Raw genomic sequence first — 16,367 nt, 5'->3', positions numbered from 1 at the left:
AGAACGGCCGCTTGTTCCTCAGTCAGTACAGAATTCGGCAGACAAAAATCAGATGAGCAAGACTGGGCATGCTCAGAGAAGAAAAAACAAACGGAAAGTCAACCATCACATGACATCACTTCTGAAGTTGGTTTTTGTTGGCCAACAAAAGTCCAGTGCAAGTCTAGAGCACATTTCAACCAACAAACACTGGACAAAAGACGGCCGATCGGTCGGCCTACAATCTGTGCGTGTGTACAGGGCTTTAGTCCCAAATACGGACTTCCAATGAAGACTCCAGTGACATCCTCTGTAATCTTCTCAGGGGTGGTGAGCTAGAGACAGCCTTTATTTTCCATGCCTGAGACTGGTGGTGGTGTTATTACAGAGGGTATCGGAGACCTAGAAGGTGTAAACATTGCTTGGCAATGGGCCAACCAAGGCAGTAAGAACTTCCATTAGTCATCATCGAAGGCCTGTATCACGGTTTAGGAATTACAGGGGAAGGAAATAAACTTTGTAATACAACTGCAATCATTTTTAAAGTCAAACTTGCCTTTTGATGAAAGAACTGTTCTCCATATCAGTCATATACATTGCAAGGATGCTGACTAACCTCATTGTAGAGTTTTACCTGCAGCTATACACTCTGTTGAAATTCAGGTTTTGCATTCCAATTAGTCACTTCCTGTATCCTAAAGGGAAAAGACAAGCACAGCCACTATTAATGATTAAACAGTCACAAAAGAGGAGCTTGTGCAAAGAAAGCATTAAAAGTCTAAGCTGCTGCCTCTGGTGCCTGGAGCTGCTGTGGAATTCCCCTGCTTTGACTTTGAGCCCCAGGGAGAGGAGCACAGGCAGGAGGGAGCTGCTGCTGCGGGAAGACAAACCAACCAAGGATGGAAGCTGGAGCCTGGATGGAGAGGATGTTTGACACCCCTGGGAGAAAGGAACGCGTTTCAAAGCACGTCGCTTGTTCTTCATCCTATAACTTCCTGTATCCTAAGTGGGAGGGTCTGTCTGATGATTTCACCATGATGGGTCCCTGTATTTGGCTCACTGCTTTTCCCTCTTACAATCACACAAGCAGGAAATGACACTTCTAGGGTGTTTGTGCATTGTGTACATAATGCCTTCGGTGCTGTGTGTTTTTTTTTCTTTTTTTTTTTTCTTTTAGTAATCAATAAAACAAAATTTTTTTATGAGATATATCGGATGGCTGCAGATTTAAAATTAAAAGGTAATTTTGAATAACCTTTAATTACAGAAAGTCTTGTATTGCACACCTAGTCAGGGTGCCATCCCATTCTCTAATCTTCTCAACAGATGAGAATGATAGCACTTTACAGAGTTTAAAGTGTTTGTAAGCCTCAGACATTAAATATCAACGAAGGGTTGAAATTTAAGCGCCACGCCACTAAGAGGTCCAGATACAACTTTACTCTATTAAAGTTTAGGGGAACAGAGCAAGAAATAGCCAACACATTCTGAGGGTCTACATGCTCATTTCATCAGGGCTAGAAAGAACATAAGATTATCATGTCAATCTGACATCAATACAATATGCCCTCCACAAAATACTAATTTAAACCAAAGAGTCAATAGTAATGAGTGTCAGAATAATTACATAAAAAGAGTGCTGAAAAAAAGATGCTGATGATAACACTAATCATAATCAACACTATTATTGAAATGATAAATTATGGACAAGATATTACCCGAATAACAAAGCAAGAGAAAAAACTCCTAAAACTGGTATGTGTATAAATTGAACCATACATTATACAATCTGTGCAGTCTTAAAAATAAAACAAGAAACGAAAAAAAAAAAAATTATAAAAACTGATTCATCCAGTTTGTTTTGTTGTAATTAGATGTCATTGGCTGAAGCTAATCACATGGTAAAGTTAGGCCGTCATTGGTCCTGCCTGTGCCATGTGATTACATTGACCAATCACAGCTAGCAACACAATTGTACACAATGGATGGCATGAAAGGAAGCCATCCATTGTTTACAACTGTCATGTGACCTGCTGGGATTGGTCACAGCGGTCACATGGTACTGGCAGCGAGCTGGTACATTGATCAGTCATCGGTGACAGATCTATATAAAATATAATAATTTATTATCTATCTATCTATCTATCTATCTATCTATCTATCTATCTATCTATCTATCTATCTATCTATCTATCTATCTATCTATCTATCTATCTATCTCTATATCTTAAAATAACAATAATTCATGTGTACTGTGGGAGAGCAGATATAGTGAATGCAGGGCCCTGGGTGTTGGTGACATTTTAAGCTGCAGTTAGACTTTAAGTAAGGGCAAGCTTACTTAGTTGTACTTTTTTCTCTTTTGGTAGCCACAAAAAGCCCATGAGTGGAAGACTTGATGTGTAGCCATGAACCTAATGGAGCAAATAGTAGATATTAAAACTTGCTCTATCACTTTACATTTGGGTAGCTTGTAGTAGTTAGTCATATTCAGCTGGACTTGTTCTGCAGTGTTGAAGGTGTTTTTGTAGCTTTTCCAAGCAGACTTGTATAAAGTACTCAAAATTTCTACTTGAGTAAAAGTACAAGTGCTCGATCAAAAAGTGACTTGAGTAGAAGTGGAAGTGCTCGCAGAAAAAGTTACTTAAGTAGAAGTACTAAAGTATTCAACATTTTTTTTACTTAAGTATTGCAAGTAGTTTTTTCAAAAAATTTGCTACTTAAGTACTAAAAGTAAAAAGTACCAGTAGTTTTGAAAAAAAAATTCTACTCAAGTACTGAAAGTAGAAGTACTGTGTTATGTAGTTATTAAAGAAAGAAGTCAAAAGTTTGAACATCATATTGTTTTTTATTATTTCAAATGATTTATTCAAATGATTAACCTAAAGGACAATCACAATTCCTTAGGCTGTAACTTTTTGTAAACAAAAAAACAGATAAAAGTATGTCCCTCCCTTCCCCTTTTAAAGCATCCACCTTTTAAAGCCAGGGGTGGTCTCCTTCCTGAGCTTCCTCACTCTCACAGCCAGGCAGATAACTTGAAGTTGAAGGGCCAGGGGTGGAAGGTGGTGTTTTTGGTTCGTCCATCTTTTCAGCTGATCAAAAGGCAGAACAGGAGAATGCGCAGTCTTCTTAATCGCGTTTGATTTGATTTGCTCAATTGATGATGATGTGCCAGGCCAGCTTCATCAAACCTACAACGCTTAAAGTGAAAAATGCATCAAAAACTACTAACAAAGTGGCTGTGCTAAAAATGCTAATAAAGTGCCTGCAATTATATATATTCTTCTTGTATTCAAAATCATCGCCCACAGTATCAAAAATAAAGTGACATGTCTGTGCTAAATGCAATTCAAATTATTCCCACAATGTAAATGTAATTCATATAAAATATATATGACAATACCACAATAAAATAAGTTGTGATTGTGAATAAGTTAGGTGCAAGTTTAAGTGTGTAAACTAAACTTTATAACGAAAAGTCCATAACTGAATTCCAGTGTGCAATCTAAGAAGTGCTGTCACTTGCTGTCAGATGCTTCCACCTTTCTTCTGTGATCTGCTCAATAAAGTGGTGGACTGGATAGCCTCTCTCTCTGTCTCTCTCTGCCTCTCACCTTAGTAGCACTGGCACTGCACTGGTTCAAAAAGCTGTCTATATTATTTTCATTATAAGAACTTGTCAGAACATGCTTCCACCACCTGTCCTTCACACTAGTAGTGCTCATTTGCTTTGCTCAAGTCAAGTGCCACTGCCAGTGGCCACTGCAGTGCAGGCACAGCCGCACAGGCAGAGGCAGGCCGCAGGAAGCACAGGCACCACCACAACACAACACTTATGGTCCATGGACCATGAATGGTCGGATAATCATCATAGCCGTCAGTCTCACTCTTCTTGGTTCAAAAAAGCCACCCATGACCCGTGTGTATATAATATATTAATATTTTACTGTATATTGATTATTTGATTCTCAAATGGCACATTTGCCATGGCAAGGATTAGGCCCTCTCCACGGTCCACCTCACTCACCTCATAGAGAAGAAGATGAGATGACGAAGAAAATGCTCCCGCGTCCCGCCGCCCGCGTCACAACTCCTCTCAGTAAGGGCCCTAAGGGGTGGAGTCTGAGTGACACACAACACGTCTAGAGGCAGAGACCTCGAGCGGGAAGACGGCAGCATGGCTCCTCCTGTGCGGTCTTAACTTGATGATCATGACAGTGATTCCGTGGGCCGCGGCGCGAGCGAGGCTGTGGGATTGATTGAATTGAGTTGTGCTGCCTACTGCTACACGCTACCTACTACTAAATTGTGAGTCAGTATATTTTATTTCATTTTTATATATAAAAGCGGTATTGTTGAGCACTACTAGCCACTAGATCTCCTGGCTGTCACTTTGTCACATGTTGGGGAATCACAGCGGCTCGGCTCCAGAAGTGGCGGGTGTCCCTGTCATCCTGCCAGGGTCGCCAAGAAGTTCATCACCTAAGTTATTAATATGTTATGAGGAGAGGACCTATGAGATTGAGAATTGAAATGATTAAATATATATGGCTTTTTGAACCAGTGCAGTCAGTGCCAGTGCCACAGTGCCACCCAGACGCTATCCACCAGTGCCACCACCATTAAGTGTGTTGGTCGTTCACTCGAGCACTGAAGGAGGTGGAAGCATCTGACAAGTGAAGTGACACTTTAGATTTGCACACTGGAATTCATTTATGGACTTTTCGTTATAGATAGGTTTACACACTTCAACTTGTTGCACGCACCTGACCTAACTTATTTCATAACTTATTTTATTGTGATTTATTGACATATTTTATATGAATTGAATTTACTGTAACATTGTGGAAATAATTATTTTCACTGCATTTAAGGCCCGTACACACGTACCGATCGTCGGCATACAAACGTCGGCGGACGAAAGATCTGCCGATTGTACGCGTGTTAGTATGGTGCCTCCGACAGATGTCTGCGCACAATCCGCGGACAAAAGTCTTTCTTGCAAACATGAAAATTTTTGTCTGCGGACACCAGAACGGACGATTGTTCGCCTGTCAGTACAGAATTCGGCCGACAGACCGCAGATTTGCAAGACTGGGCATGCTCAGAAAATTAAAAACACAGGGAAAGTTAACCATTACATGACATCACTTCTGCAGTCAGCTGAAGTCTGCAGACAAAATTCTTGTGCTGTCCTTGTGCTGTCTTTGCACTTTTCAACAGACACCGACATCCCGGGGAGAAAAGAGGAACATTTGTATGCCGACGATCGGTACGTGTGTACGGGGCTTTAGGCTTTAGCACATTCATGTCACTTTATTTTTGATACTGTGTGGAGTGTGGGCAGGGCACTGGGGGCAACGATGTTATTATATCGATTGCACAGGCACTTTATTCGCACAGCCAAGTTGTGTTTGTTAGTAGTTTCTTGATGCACTTTAAGCGCTGTAGCACAATTTATTTGTTTGTTTCATATTTTCTTTTTATTGGAAAGATTTGGTATAGCAGCTTTTATTATACACAGCCTTTATTTTCGTATGCGCTGATTTACAAATGACATTATACACATTTTTTTGAGCTTTATGCAACCTGCCATCTACTGGCAGTGGTAATTTTTTTAAAAGTAACGAGTAACTATGCAGCACAAAAAAAAAAATACTTGAGTAGAAGTATCGAAATCATCGAAAAAATGTAGTGAAGTAAAAGTAGAAGTAGGAGAAAAAAATTCTACTCTAGGAAAGTACAGATACCGCATTTCGGTACTTAAGTACAGTACTTAAGTAGTTCTACTTCGTTACTATACATCTCTGTTTCCAAGCCACATCGCTTTCCTTTCATCCATTTGAACTGAAGAAGTGTCTTGAATAAATTATGGAACTACTTCAGCATTACAGAACAAGGCCAGTTGATGTGCGACTCTGGAAACTCATGTGCATGCACTCCGCTTCGTTCTCTACCCTCACATGGCCAGTCCACTTTCTCTCTCAGCTCCGCATTCTTTGAGAGTGAAGACTGTGCAAGCATGGATAGGGAACCAAGCTGAGTGCTTGTTACAGAACATGAAACTAGCCAACAAATTGGTCAGTAATGGGTCATTTATGGATCTCCTTTACAGTGTGGTCATTTACAATTACAGTGTGGTCATTTTGGAATGTTTGTATTAATTGGTGTGGTTTTAGTTAAAATTTCCCTTTTAAAGGGGTTGCAAATTTTTTTAAGCCCCCCCCCCCCCCGCCCCCCTAAAATAAAATGTTATACTTATCTGCTCTGTGTAATTGTTTTTTACACAGCGGCCTCTTACCTCCTCATCTAGGGTCCACTGCTGGCTTTCTTTGCACCTCTTCTTTTGTGTCTGCAGCTTGCTACGGAGGTATACACAGAAGAGGAGGAACAAAGAACGGCGCCACTTGTGGGGTTCGCTCTTATGTATAGACACACAAAAACAGCGCAGCTCAGCCCCTTCCCATGCTTGTGCCTCACAGGATTTTGACAGCAGCAGGAGCCAATGGCTCCTGCTGCTGCCCCTGTGTCTTAGGAGAAGAGGGAGAGGAGAGAGAGCACTGCTGCAGACGGGCACAGTGCTAGATCCAGAGAGGACTCTGGTAACTGTTTAGGGAGGTGGGGGTAGCGATGTACAACTACTGGGACATTTTTTTATCTTTAATGCAGGGAATAAATTAAGGTAAAAAAATGTCTGACTTCATAACCACTTTAAACGTATGCCTGGAACAGAAGAACTGTAGCACAGTAGGACCATCACACATAGCAACAAGCTTGGTTTCATTTCATAATCCCAAAAAACCTGGTTGCTATTGGGAAGAGATGGCTTTATTTTAAAAAAAGCCCCATTGTGCATCTGTATGAGAGTCTTTAGGTCCTGTTCACGTTAGATATAATGCTTTGTGAAGTGATCTTAGGGAAGGGCTGTTTTGTATGCCTCCTCTCTCCTAACCTCAGACCACACTCTGCATCTCTGCAGTGCACAGAGCATAATGTCAATCTACCCATATCTGACATTGTAGACACACCTTTGATTTGATACAAATATAAAAAAAATATAAAATATATATATATATATATATATATATATATATATATATATATATATATATATATATATATTCAAATAATATACATTTCTTTTTTTCTTTCTATTGGGAGCAGCATTGATGTATACTGTATGTTAGCGTGCATGGGCACATGTGATGTCAGCACTGGAGTTAATTGGCTGTATAAGCACAGCTCTCTTTCTTCCAAGAACTGGCACAGCAGCAGCCCAGAGCGTCTCCCCCTCCCTTTTGTGAAGTACGTGGCATAAACAGCCCCTCGTATACCCTGTAGAGATGACACGAGGATGAGGCTGCTGTCTCCTGCCCTGCTGGACAGAGGGACATAGAGACAAAAGGTTGGTGACCGAATATGAGAATGGTACATATACAGGAGGGAGGTTGTGTTTAGGGAGTTAATCTTTCAGTTGGAGATTATCAACCGTCACCAGAACATGGAAATGGAAAGTTGTTTTTTTTTTTTTTTTTTAATAGTTGTGCAAGCGTTCCGGAGTAAGCTAGCAGAAATGAAACTGCGTTTGGAACCTTGAGGGCCTGTAAGGGTGTTCTGTGTCCTTACCTGATACCTTCCGGTTTCTCCTAGACATCAGGTATAGATAAAGCCTGTTGAACCAATAGATGCATTTCTGCTATTTCTAGAGCTTGTGCATGTAGGATAAAGACGACCACACTATAAAAAACCTGATTATACAATCTCCTTTTAGATCTGCCATCAACTATGTAGTGCAAGGGTTTGCCTGGTATGATTCAAATTGAATGGATTTGTACTCATTACATTGTTTCCCCAAGTCTGGGTGATTGTATGTAGTTTGTGCAATCAAGTTGTATAGTGTATCAGTTTTAAAGCGATACTAAACACACACTGTTTAATTTTATATTGTCCCTTCTATTTCTGTATGTGGATGGTGGCACTGTAATTATTTTAATAAAAAAAAAATAAAAATCCAAGTACCTTTTTTCCTAAACCAATTTACAGCTGTCACATGACCCAGATATGTCCTAGCCTGTCTGGGGAAACATAAGCAAGAGGAGCTTCTAGACCTCTGCTACTGGTTACAAAAACCAGTAAAAAAAAACAGCCTTTGGAATACAGAGTAAAAATGAATAATATCAAACTGTTTTTATATTGTCATACAAATCTGCTTTTTAAATCATTGTGTTGATGTGCATTTGAGACAAACGCAGGTCAGCAGATTTCCATTTGCCTGAAAGTGGTAGTAAAGCCCACTTGGTGATTGTTACCTAGGCTACAGGTAAACCTATAAAAATAATATACCTGTAGGTAAAATGAATATCACCTAAATGTGCACTGTTTAGGAGTAGGGATGCAACGATCCGATATTCGGATCGGATATCGGCGCCGATATGGCCATTTTTGATGGATCGGGGGATCGGTAACATTGGCCGATCCGGTTTTTGCTGAGTAACGGCTCAGCCATCCCTTACTTGGTGCAGTAGTAGTATGGGATGGGAGCCACTACTTCCTGTATAGGTCCGGCTCACAGGCAGAGTGATATCAGATGCACTCCGCCTGTGAATGGAGGAGTCACACACATGAAGCAGCGGCTTTGCTCTGTACTGCAGCCGCTTGCTTTGTGTGTAGCTCCGGATCGCTTTCGGTATCTACGATTTCACAATGCCAGATATCGGTATCGGATCCAAAAAAGTCGGATCGCTATTTAGGAGATATTCACCCTGGATGCAGCCAGTTACATCACCAGCGCTTGTGCTCTGAAGGTCCGGCATACCTTGCTGGACCTTCAGAGCTTTGTGCCAGAACTGAGGGCTCCTGAACGCATGCACGAGAGTGACGTTATTGCGGGTTCGGCCAATCGCATAGCCAGAATGCACGAACCTGAAAGACCAGGGGAAGATGTCAGCCCTTTAAGCGGTGACAGCACAGTGCTGGAGGGCTTAGTTCCAGGGAAAGTATTTCATAATATGCTAGTATGCGATGCATGCTAGCACGTTATGCATTTGCCTTACAGGTGTTGTGTGTTTGTTTTTTTTGTTTTTTTTACAGCTGTGGTTTACTACTACTTTAATGGTGCAGTGTGGATTTTTAGGCTTTACCCAATCTGCTTTTGCGTTACATTTCTCTGAGCACAGCCTGTCCTATTGGAGATACAATTGCATTGCCTGCAAAGCAGGTCAAGCATAGACTTTTGTGTTTTAAACACCTGCGTTTTATCTGCACTGCGTTCAACTGTATAACCATACACTTCACAGGAACACCCATTCACACAATTCCTTTGGTTGGTTCAGCAGGAACTGGCCAAATTTTGATCTCTGTATAACCCTGTCTGTTGAACATAAGTCGATTGTAAAGCCTCGTACACACGCACCGATTGTTGGCCGACCGATCGGCCGACTTTTGTCCAGTGTTGTTGTGTTGGTTGGAATGTGCCTAGACTGCACACTAATTTTTTCAGCCAACAACAACCAACTTCAGAAGTGATGTCATGTGATGGTTTACTTTCCGTGTTTTTTCTTCTCTGAGCATGCCCAGTCTTGCTCATCTGATTTTTTTTGTCTGCCGAAATCTGTACTGACTGACGAACAATCGGCCCAGATTTTGTTCGGCCGAAAAGTCGCAGTCGGTTGTCGGAAGCATCATACTAACAAGCCGACAATCGGCCGATCGGACGTTGGCCGAAAATTTACAGCCAACAATCGGTGCGTGTGTACAAGGCTTTAGACTCGCCTCTGCCTATGGCTGCAGCACTGAGATGTGTATTCAAATGAGACGGGGGGGGTCAAAATACAATAGCACAGCGAGGCAGATCCCTGCGTCCACATCGCTTCTGTGGATTTTTTTTTTTTTTCATTTTGCCCCCTTGATGAACGAAAAAATTAAAGTCAAGTGTTTACCCACCTTTCTGATTTATAAGTAGTCAATCTCTGAGGTGGCAATAATCCCCCTCACAATGCTTTTGTCTGCTTATGTCCCCAGAAGTATTGAACCTTCAAGTGTCACACATAGTCAACATCCACCTTCTGGATTGAGATGGTGGCTCAGAGATCACACCACTGTGTATATATTGTTGAAGAATATTGCTCTGTTAGACTACCACAACTCCCATATTGGTCACAGAGCATGCTCCAAATACCTTACAGGTAATTTGAGGCTATAAATGGCCTGCGGGCTGAACAAAAAAAAAAAAAAAAATATGAAGATTTCTCCTTCCGAACAAGTGAGACGGTTAAAGGAATCCCCCCCCCCCCCCCCACTGGGACATTATATTTTGACAGCAGGACTGGCCGCTGTTGGAATACACTGATCAGCAGCTGCATGTGATTAGCTGCAGTTGCTGATCAACTAGTTTTCAACATGTCTTCCTTCAACAGTAGTCGCTCAAACGATAGACTTCTGTTGAGTGGGAATGGTCACACACTGATCAAAATGTAGTCAGTTCCTCCTGAACTGTCCGAATTTCAATAAATTCATCTACCAGCTCAAGTATACTTCTGTGAAAAGAAAACCTTTACATAATTGTAACTGAGGGGTGTGTTTGTTTTCTGAACCCTTGGGAATAAGGTTAAGAGATGCTGCTTGCCCACCACCATGCAGAAAATAATGGAATGGGGGTTCTATCACAGTAAAGCTTTGCCATAGATGAGTCCTTTTTTTTTTTTTTTTTTTTTTTTTTTTTTTGTTTAGCCCCAGTGATTCCCCCATCCACATATTCGAGGTGGATGGGAAAATCTTTCTCGCTGTGTCATTGTATTCTCACAGTGGAGATGCTTCCCACCATCAGAATACACTGATAAGCTAAAGCCTGCAGCGCTTATTGAGAAGAAATTTCCCAACAGGGCAGTTGTACAGAAGTTAAAGCGGAGTTCCAGCCATTTCTGTGTTTGTTAAAAGTCAGCAGCTACAAAAAGTGTAGCTGCTGACTTTTAATAAACACACACTCACCTGTCCCCCGGTCCAGCGATGCCGCCCGAAGCCTCGATCCTCTCCCTCTGGTCTCGGCGGCGCCGGCATCACTGCTGTGGGCACCCGGCTGTGACAGTTTGCGGCTTCACAGCCGGGTAAGCACTGTGCATGCGCAAATTGCGCTGCGCATCTTGATTGGCAGGCAATCTACTGGGACCTCTGACGTGTCCCAGAAGATTGCAGGGAGGGTGGGGGAGAGAAGAACTTCCGCTCAGGGCGCGCGGCGCTCCGAGCGGAAGTGGGAGCGGGTACCCGCTTCCCCCCCCAAAAAAAAAAGACATGCCCCATGTTAGGGGGTCAGGACTAATTAAAGCGGAAGTTCCACTTTTGGGTGGAACTCCGCTTTAAGTAGATCGACTTATGTACAACCACAATGCTCATACATGGATCGAAATTCAGTTGGTCCTTAAGGAATTGGCTGAACTTCGATCCATCTATGGGCAGCTTAAAGTAGAACTTGTCAGAACTGTCAGTGTAGCTGGAAGTGCTCGGGGGGGGTCTCAGCTCACATTCCTACAATGATCATAGTACAGGCAACCACACTAATGCTGGCCATACACTAGCCGAAAAATCGTTAGAAAATCTGTCATTTGGTCAGTCATTTGTTTTTTCATCCAGTTAATGGGCACAAATAGAAAATCGGTTTTAACTTTTCAGAGCCGGAAAATCTTACGAATGATAAATTTAAAGGTTAATGTGTTTCTTGCCTGAACTGTTTGCACTAGGCATATGTAACAAACTGAACGGATTCATTTATGTCCATTGAACGATTTATCGTTTGAAATTCGGTCATTACATGATGGCACGATCGTCTGCTCTCACGGCCGATTTTTCGTTTTTCGAAAATTAGTTTGAATGATTTTTCGGTTAGTGTATGGGCAGCTCAAGTCTACGTTTCCACCAGTGCGACTAATTAATGGCACCCGCTCCCATCTATGCCATTTTGAAAATCAGCAACTTTGAAAAGGTGCCTGCACTACTTTGATGCGACTGATCCAGAGAGTGTAAAGTTGGATCAAAGCTGCACTCCCCAAAGTCCCACTCTGTATCCTTCTAAACTTTCAAAAATGTTCCCTTTTGTACCTTATTTCTTTCATATATTGTGGTGACCCCCCTCCCCCAAAAATTGCTTCCACCTACTCCTACAGAGAGCGCAGCATAAGCCCAAGGGTCTAGAAGACATGGAGCTGCGTCTTTCAGTGAACCTCAGAGAAAAGGATTTTACAGTAAGACAAAATTCCAGTTTTTTGACTGGATTTTCCCTTTAAGGGTGTAACAGAAATCGTTCTCCCTTGGTGCAGTTGGTTTTCCTGGATTTAGAGCTTAGTAATATGTATGTATGTATGGATGTATGTATAATAACATTGCTGCTAGGGAAGGGTTGTGCTCTTCTGCTCCATGGAGTGTGTGGTTACACCCTGTCTGAGGCTGCTGTACAAACCCTTTATACAAAGCAAAGCACCTATTTCCTTTTCGTGGTCTATTTACGGAACTGTGTCTGTACGTCTCAGGCTCTGATTGTTCTTTTTTCTGTGGAGCAAAGGGAATAAGTGTCCACCCATTGGAGAGAAAAAATTGCCATGGGTCCCGACGTCCCAGCAAAGCATTGTAGGGTGGGTAGATGTCTGTCTCTTTGTCAGTGAGACATCAGTCTTTCTGTTGCCAACATTAAAGTAATTTGGTCATTAGAAAGGTAAATTCAAAAGGTAGCCCGCAAAAGAAGCCTTCTAGTACTTACCAAGCTGACGGGAGGGGATTGTCATTGCTGTCTAGCAGAACTACACAGGCCGTAAAATCTTCAGCACCCGGCCAGGTGTGTTTGATACCTTCACTCCCCCCGTGCTGTGGTTCTGCACGCCGACTGCTACATTACTACGGTGTCCCTGCAGAAATGTAGTGATGTTGCAAAAGCGTTGGGTACTCACTGGACTGGAATTATGACCAGCTTGACTGTGTGGAGTTGTGGCAGTCCAGCAACAATCATGGTATCTTTGCCTTATGGCCATACACACAGTCCGAAAAATGGATGAAAAATACCCCTTTCTAAGCAATCGTACGATAATGGGCGCGTTAGTACAACACTTTGGAGAGCCGATCACGGCAGTTCACCCGATTTTATTATCCGGTCAGGCAAGCATGAAAATGTTTCTCGTACGATACCAGATCTTACGATTTTCGTTTAATCAGTACAGTTGTCCGAAAATACAATACAAATATACTACAAAACATTACATCCCATCCGAATTTTTATCCATTTTGTACGAGAATTTTCGTATCTTTAGTAACTTCTCCATTTTCGATATGCAACTAGCATGCAAAAAAAAAGACGATCGGTCGTACGATTTTTGGATCGTGTGTACGGGCCATTAGGGTCCATTCACACTAGCGCGACTTGTCAGGCGACTTGGTCGCCTGACAAGTTGCGGTCGGTCGCCTGCCATTGATTAGCACAGGACCCGTTCTAATAGGAGCGACACAAGTCGCTCCGACTTAGAAAAAGGGTCCTGTACTACTTTGGGGTTACCTGGCGGCGACTTGCATTGACTTCAATTATATGAAGTCTGTGCATGTCGCGCCGAAGCACCGCGACTTCACATGTTGCCCCAGCGAGTCGTGTCGCCCCTGTCTGAATGGGCTCTTAGACTAGGGGAAAGTAGCAGACTTTGTTGCAGTCGTGATTTCCTTCACAACAGTATGCTGGTTCACTAAGAATTCTGACACCAGCTGAGTCTGCCAATCACAAATGCATTTAAAGTTGAACTAAATCTGAGCAGCACAAACTGAAAACAAGATTTAAATAATATTTTAATATTTAAAGCAAAATCCCCTATCCATCCGTATCTCCATGCTTTATTTTTTCCATATTTGAATATTTACCGAAGAACATCCCATTACAGATGTTTGTGTATTTGACGATGATCTACTTTATCATTGTTTCACTCTATAGCCACATACCTCTGCTATAATGACCACCTGTGAACAGGCCATTAATACAGAATATTTGTTGCTGTTTGATCTTTTTTTTAAAAAAAATATTAAAGTACAAAAAACGTTATATGTCTTAAGGCTGAACTCCAGAGAATGAAAAAAAACTTCCCTTGCAGTGGCCTTTCCCCAATGCAAGGGTTAAATCCTCATTCTCTGGTCCTGCATTGTAAGTGATGACATCAGAGTGCGAATGACAGATACGTTTTGAAAAGAAGAAGCTTTGGAGGATTGGTTACAGTGTAACTATTGTTCCATTGGTTATTAGGGGAAATGGTATCCCAGCATTAAACTTCTAGATTTTGGGCTGGGTTCACACTGGTGCAAACACAGACATCGCATGTGATTTGCACCTCATTGCTGTGCAGATCTTGTGATGTGTGTGATGCTATTTCAGCCATACAGTTTGTATGGTTGAATTTGCATCGCATTTGGACCAAAATGGTACAGGACCCTTTTTTTGGTCTGCAGTGGAATCGGATCGCATGGGTGTTCATACCCATTCTATCCAATTTCTGTACGATTTCAGAGTTTGCGAACCGATTTGGAGGTGTCGCAGAGGGCAGTGTGAACTACATGCGAGTGACATGCGATGCGGGAACCCACACTAGAATTGCGCTAGTTCCCACATTGCAAAAGTGTGAACCCAGCCTTATTCTCAAAGCCGAATTGAACAAACTTAAGTCAAAAAGCTGACTGTTACTATGCAAAGCTGCACCAGATTGTGTACAGTGCACAAGTTTTAGTAAATCCCCCGTGTGTGTGTGAAGAGAAGTGGTACCTTTTTTAAGGCCCCTTTCATACTTGCGGACCGTTCAGATCCGCCTGTCACTTTTTCAGGTGGATCTGTACGGTCCCCCCATGCATCTCTATGGGGCATTGGATGTCAGCGGAGACATGTCTGCTGACATCTGATCCGGTCCGTCAAATCCGGACGGATGGAAACCCTATTTTCCATCCGTCTGGCGGATCGGATGAGAACGGACAGCCCTGGACATGTGTGAACCGGTTCCATTGAAAGCTGGTCACATTCCCATGTTATGCGAATTAGATGTGGTTAAAAATGCATCTAATTTGCATGTATATGAACCCAGCTATAAAGTCCTGATGGCAGTATTATATTTTTACTGTATTTTCATGTTTTTATTTTTCAAGTAAAGGAGACCATTTTATCCATCTTTTGTTTTATAAACCTATGAGGGTATCCATAGCTAGTTTCAAAGTGTGATAATCCTAACGACTTCTAGTATCTAGCTGGTGTAATATAAATGTGTGTGTGTATGTATATGTGTATATATATATGTGTGTGTGTGTGCGCGCACCATTGCATTCATGGTTGAATGGTTGAAACACAGTGTATAGAAGCATTTAAAAAATAAATTGTACCCATAGATAAGATAGGCAGGTATTATAGAGATTTTCCCATCCTCTTCTGTATCAATGTACCTGCCAATATTTGATACATGGGCATTTTTCTCCATGATTTAGGGACTGAATGCCTCTCATTCAGTAGCCTTCTGTGGATGTCAGACAGCCTACAGATCTCCTTCATCAAGAACTCAATGACGGCATGTTGCTTGCTTTGAATTTATTATCTACCTGCAATAGGAAAAAAAAAAGTACAAGTTATTACTGAGGAAGAGTTACTCTACTAATACGTGAAATTTGAACAACCTATAATAAATTAATAAAAAAAAGTTATGCCTACTTTCGGTAGCGCTCTTGTATTCTAAGCAAAAGGAAAGATGATCGCAAGCTCTAAATGTGAATGATAACTGTACAGACGTGTGTTAGGGTTTCCAGTATGTATGTGCATTGCCCTCTACGAGACACAGATAGGCTAAAGAAATGTCTGCAGTTAAAGTGCCTGTCTGGTCATTTAAGATCTGTGTAGACAGGATTCATGCCAGCGGTCTTCTCTTACTGTACAGGAGGCTTTGGTTTAATAGTGGGGTTTTATTTTTCAGGGTGTGGACTCTGGGTTTGTTCCAAGCATTCAGGATTTTGATAAGAAGCTTGCAGAGTCAGATGCTTACCTCCAGATATTAATTGACCAGATAAAGGTATGTTCAACACTATGTTCATTTTTTCTTTTTCTTTTGCTTTATGTGTTCGCAATTGTTTGAAATGTTGGTGAGATATTATTGTGTAAGGTGTGATAAGGCAGATATTGCCACCTTCAGAAGGGTTATATTAGGACCCATTTCATTGTTAGGGCTCTTTCACATGGGCGATCCGATCAGATCCGCCTGTCAGTTTTTTAGGCGGATCTGATCGGATCCTCCATGCAGCTCTATGGGGCAGCGGATGTCAGCGGAGACACCTCCGCTGACACCCGCTGCCATCCGTATCCGATCCTGTCCGTGAAATCTGGACGGATGGAAACCCTATTT

General features: G+C 42.0%; 1 protein-coding gene across 3 annotated transcripts in view; it reads left to right on the top strand.

Annotated features, from left to right (window-relative positions):
- OSBPL9 (oxysterol binding protein like 9) overlaps window positions 1-16,367 on the top strand; it is a 260,826-nt gene that overhangs the window by 134,306 nt on the left and 110,153 nt on the right. For all 3 annotated transcript variants that reach the window (XM_082265508.1, XM_082265507.1, XM_082265509.1), the window contains one exon: window positions 15,942-16,037. In XM_082265508.1, the coding sequence (XP_082121634.1) occupies window positions 15,942-16,037 (96 nt within the window). The remainder of the gene's footprint in view (window positions 1-15,941; window positions 16,038-16,367) is intronic.

This window comes from Pelophylax lessonae (assembly GCF_965119305.1).
Source record: "Pelophylax lessonae genome assembly, chromosome: 8".
Lineage (NCBI taxonomy): Eukaryota > Metazoa > Chordata > Amphibia > Anura > Ranidae > Pelophylax > Pelophylax lessonae.
The sequence above is the reverse complement of the archived record's forward strand: the minus strand, read 5'-3'. Positions and strand labels throughout refer to the sequence as shown.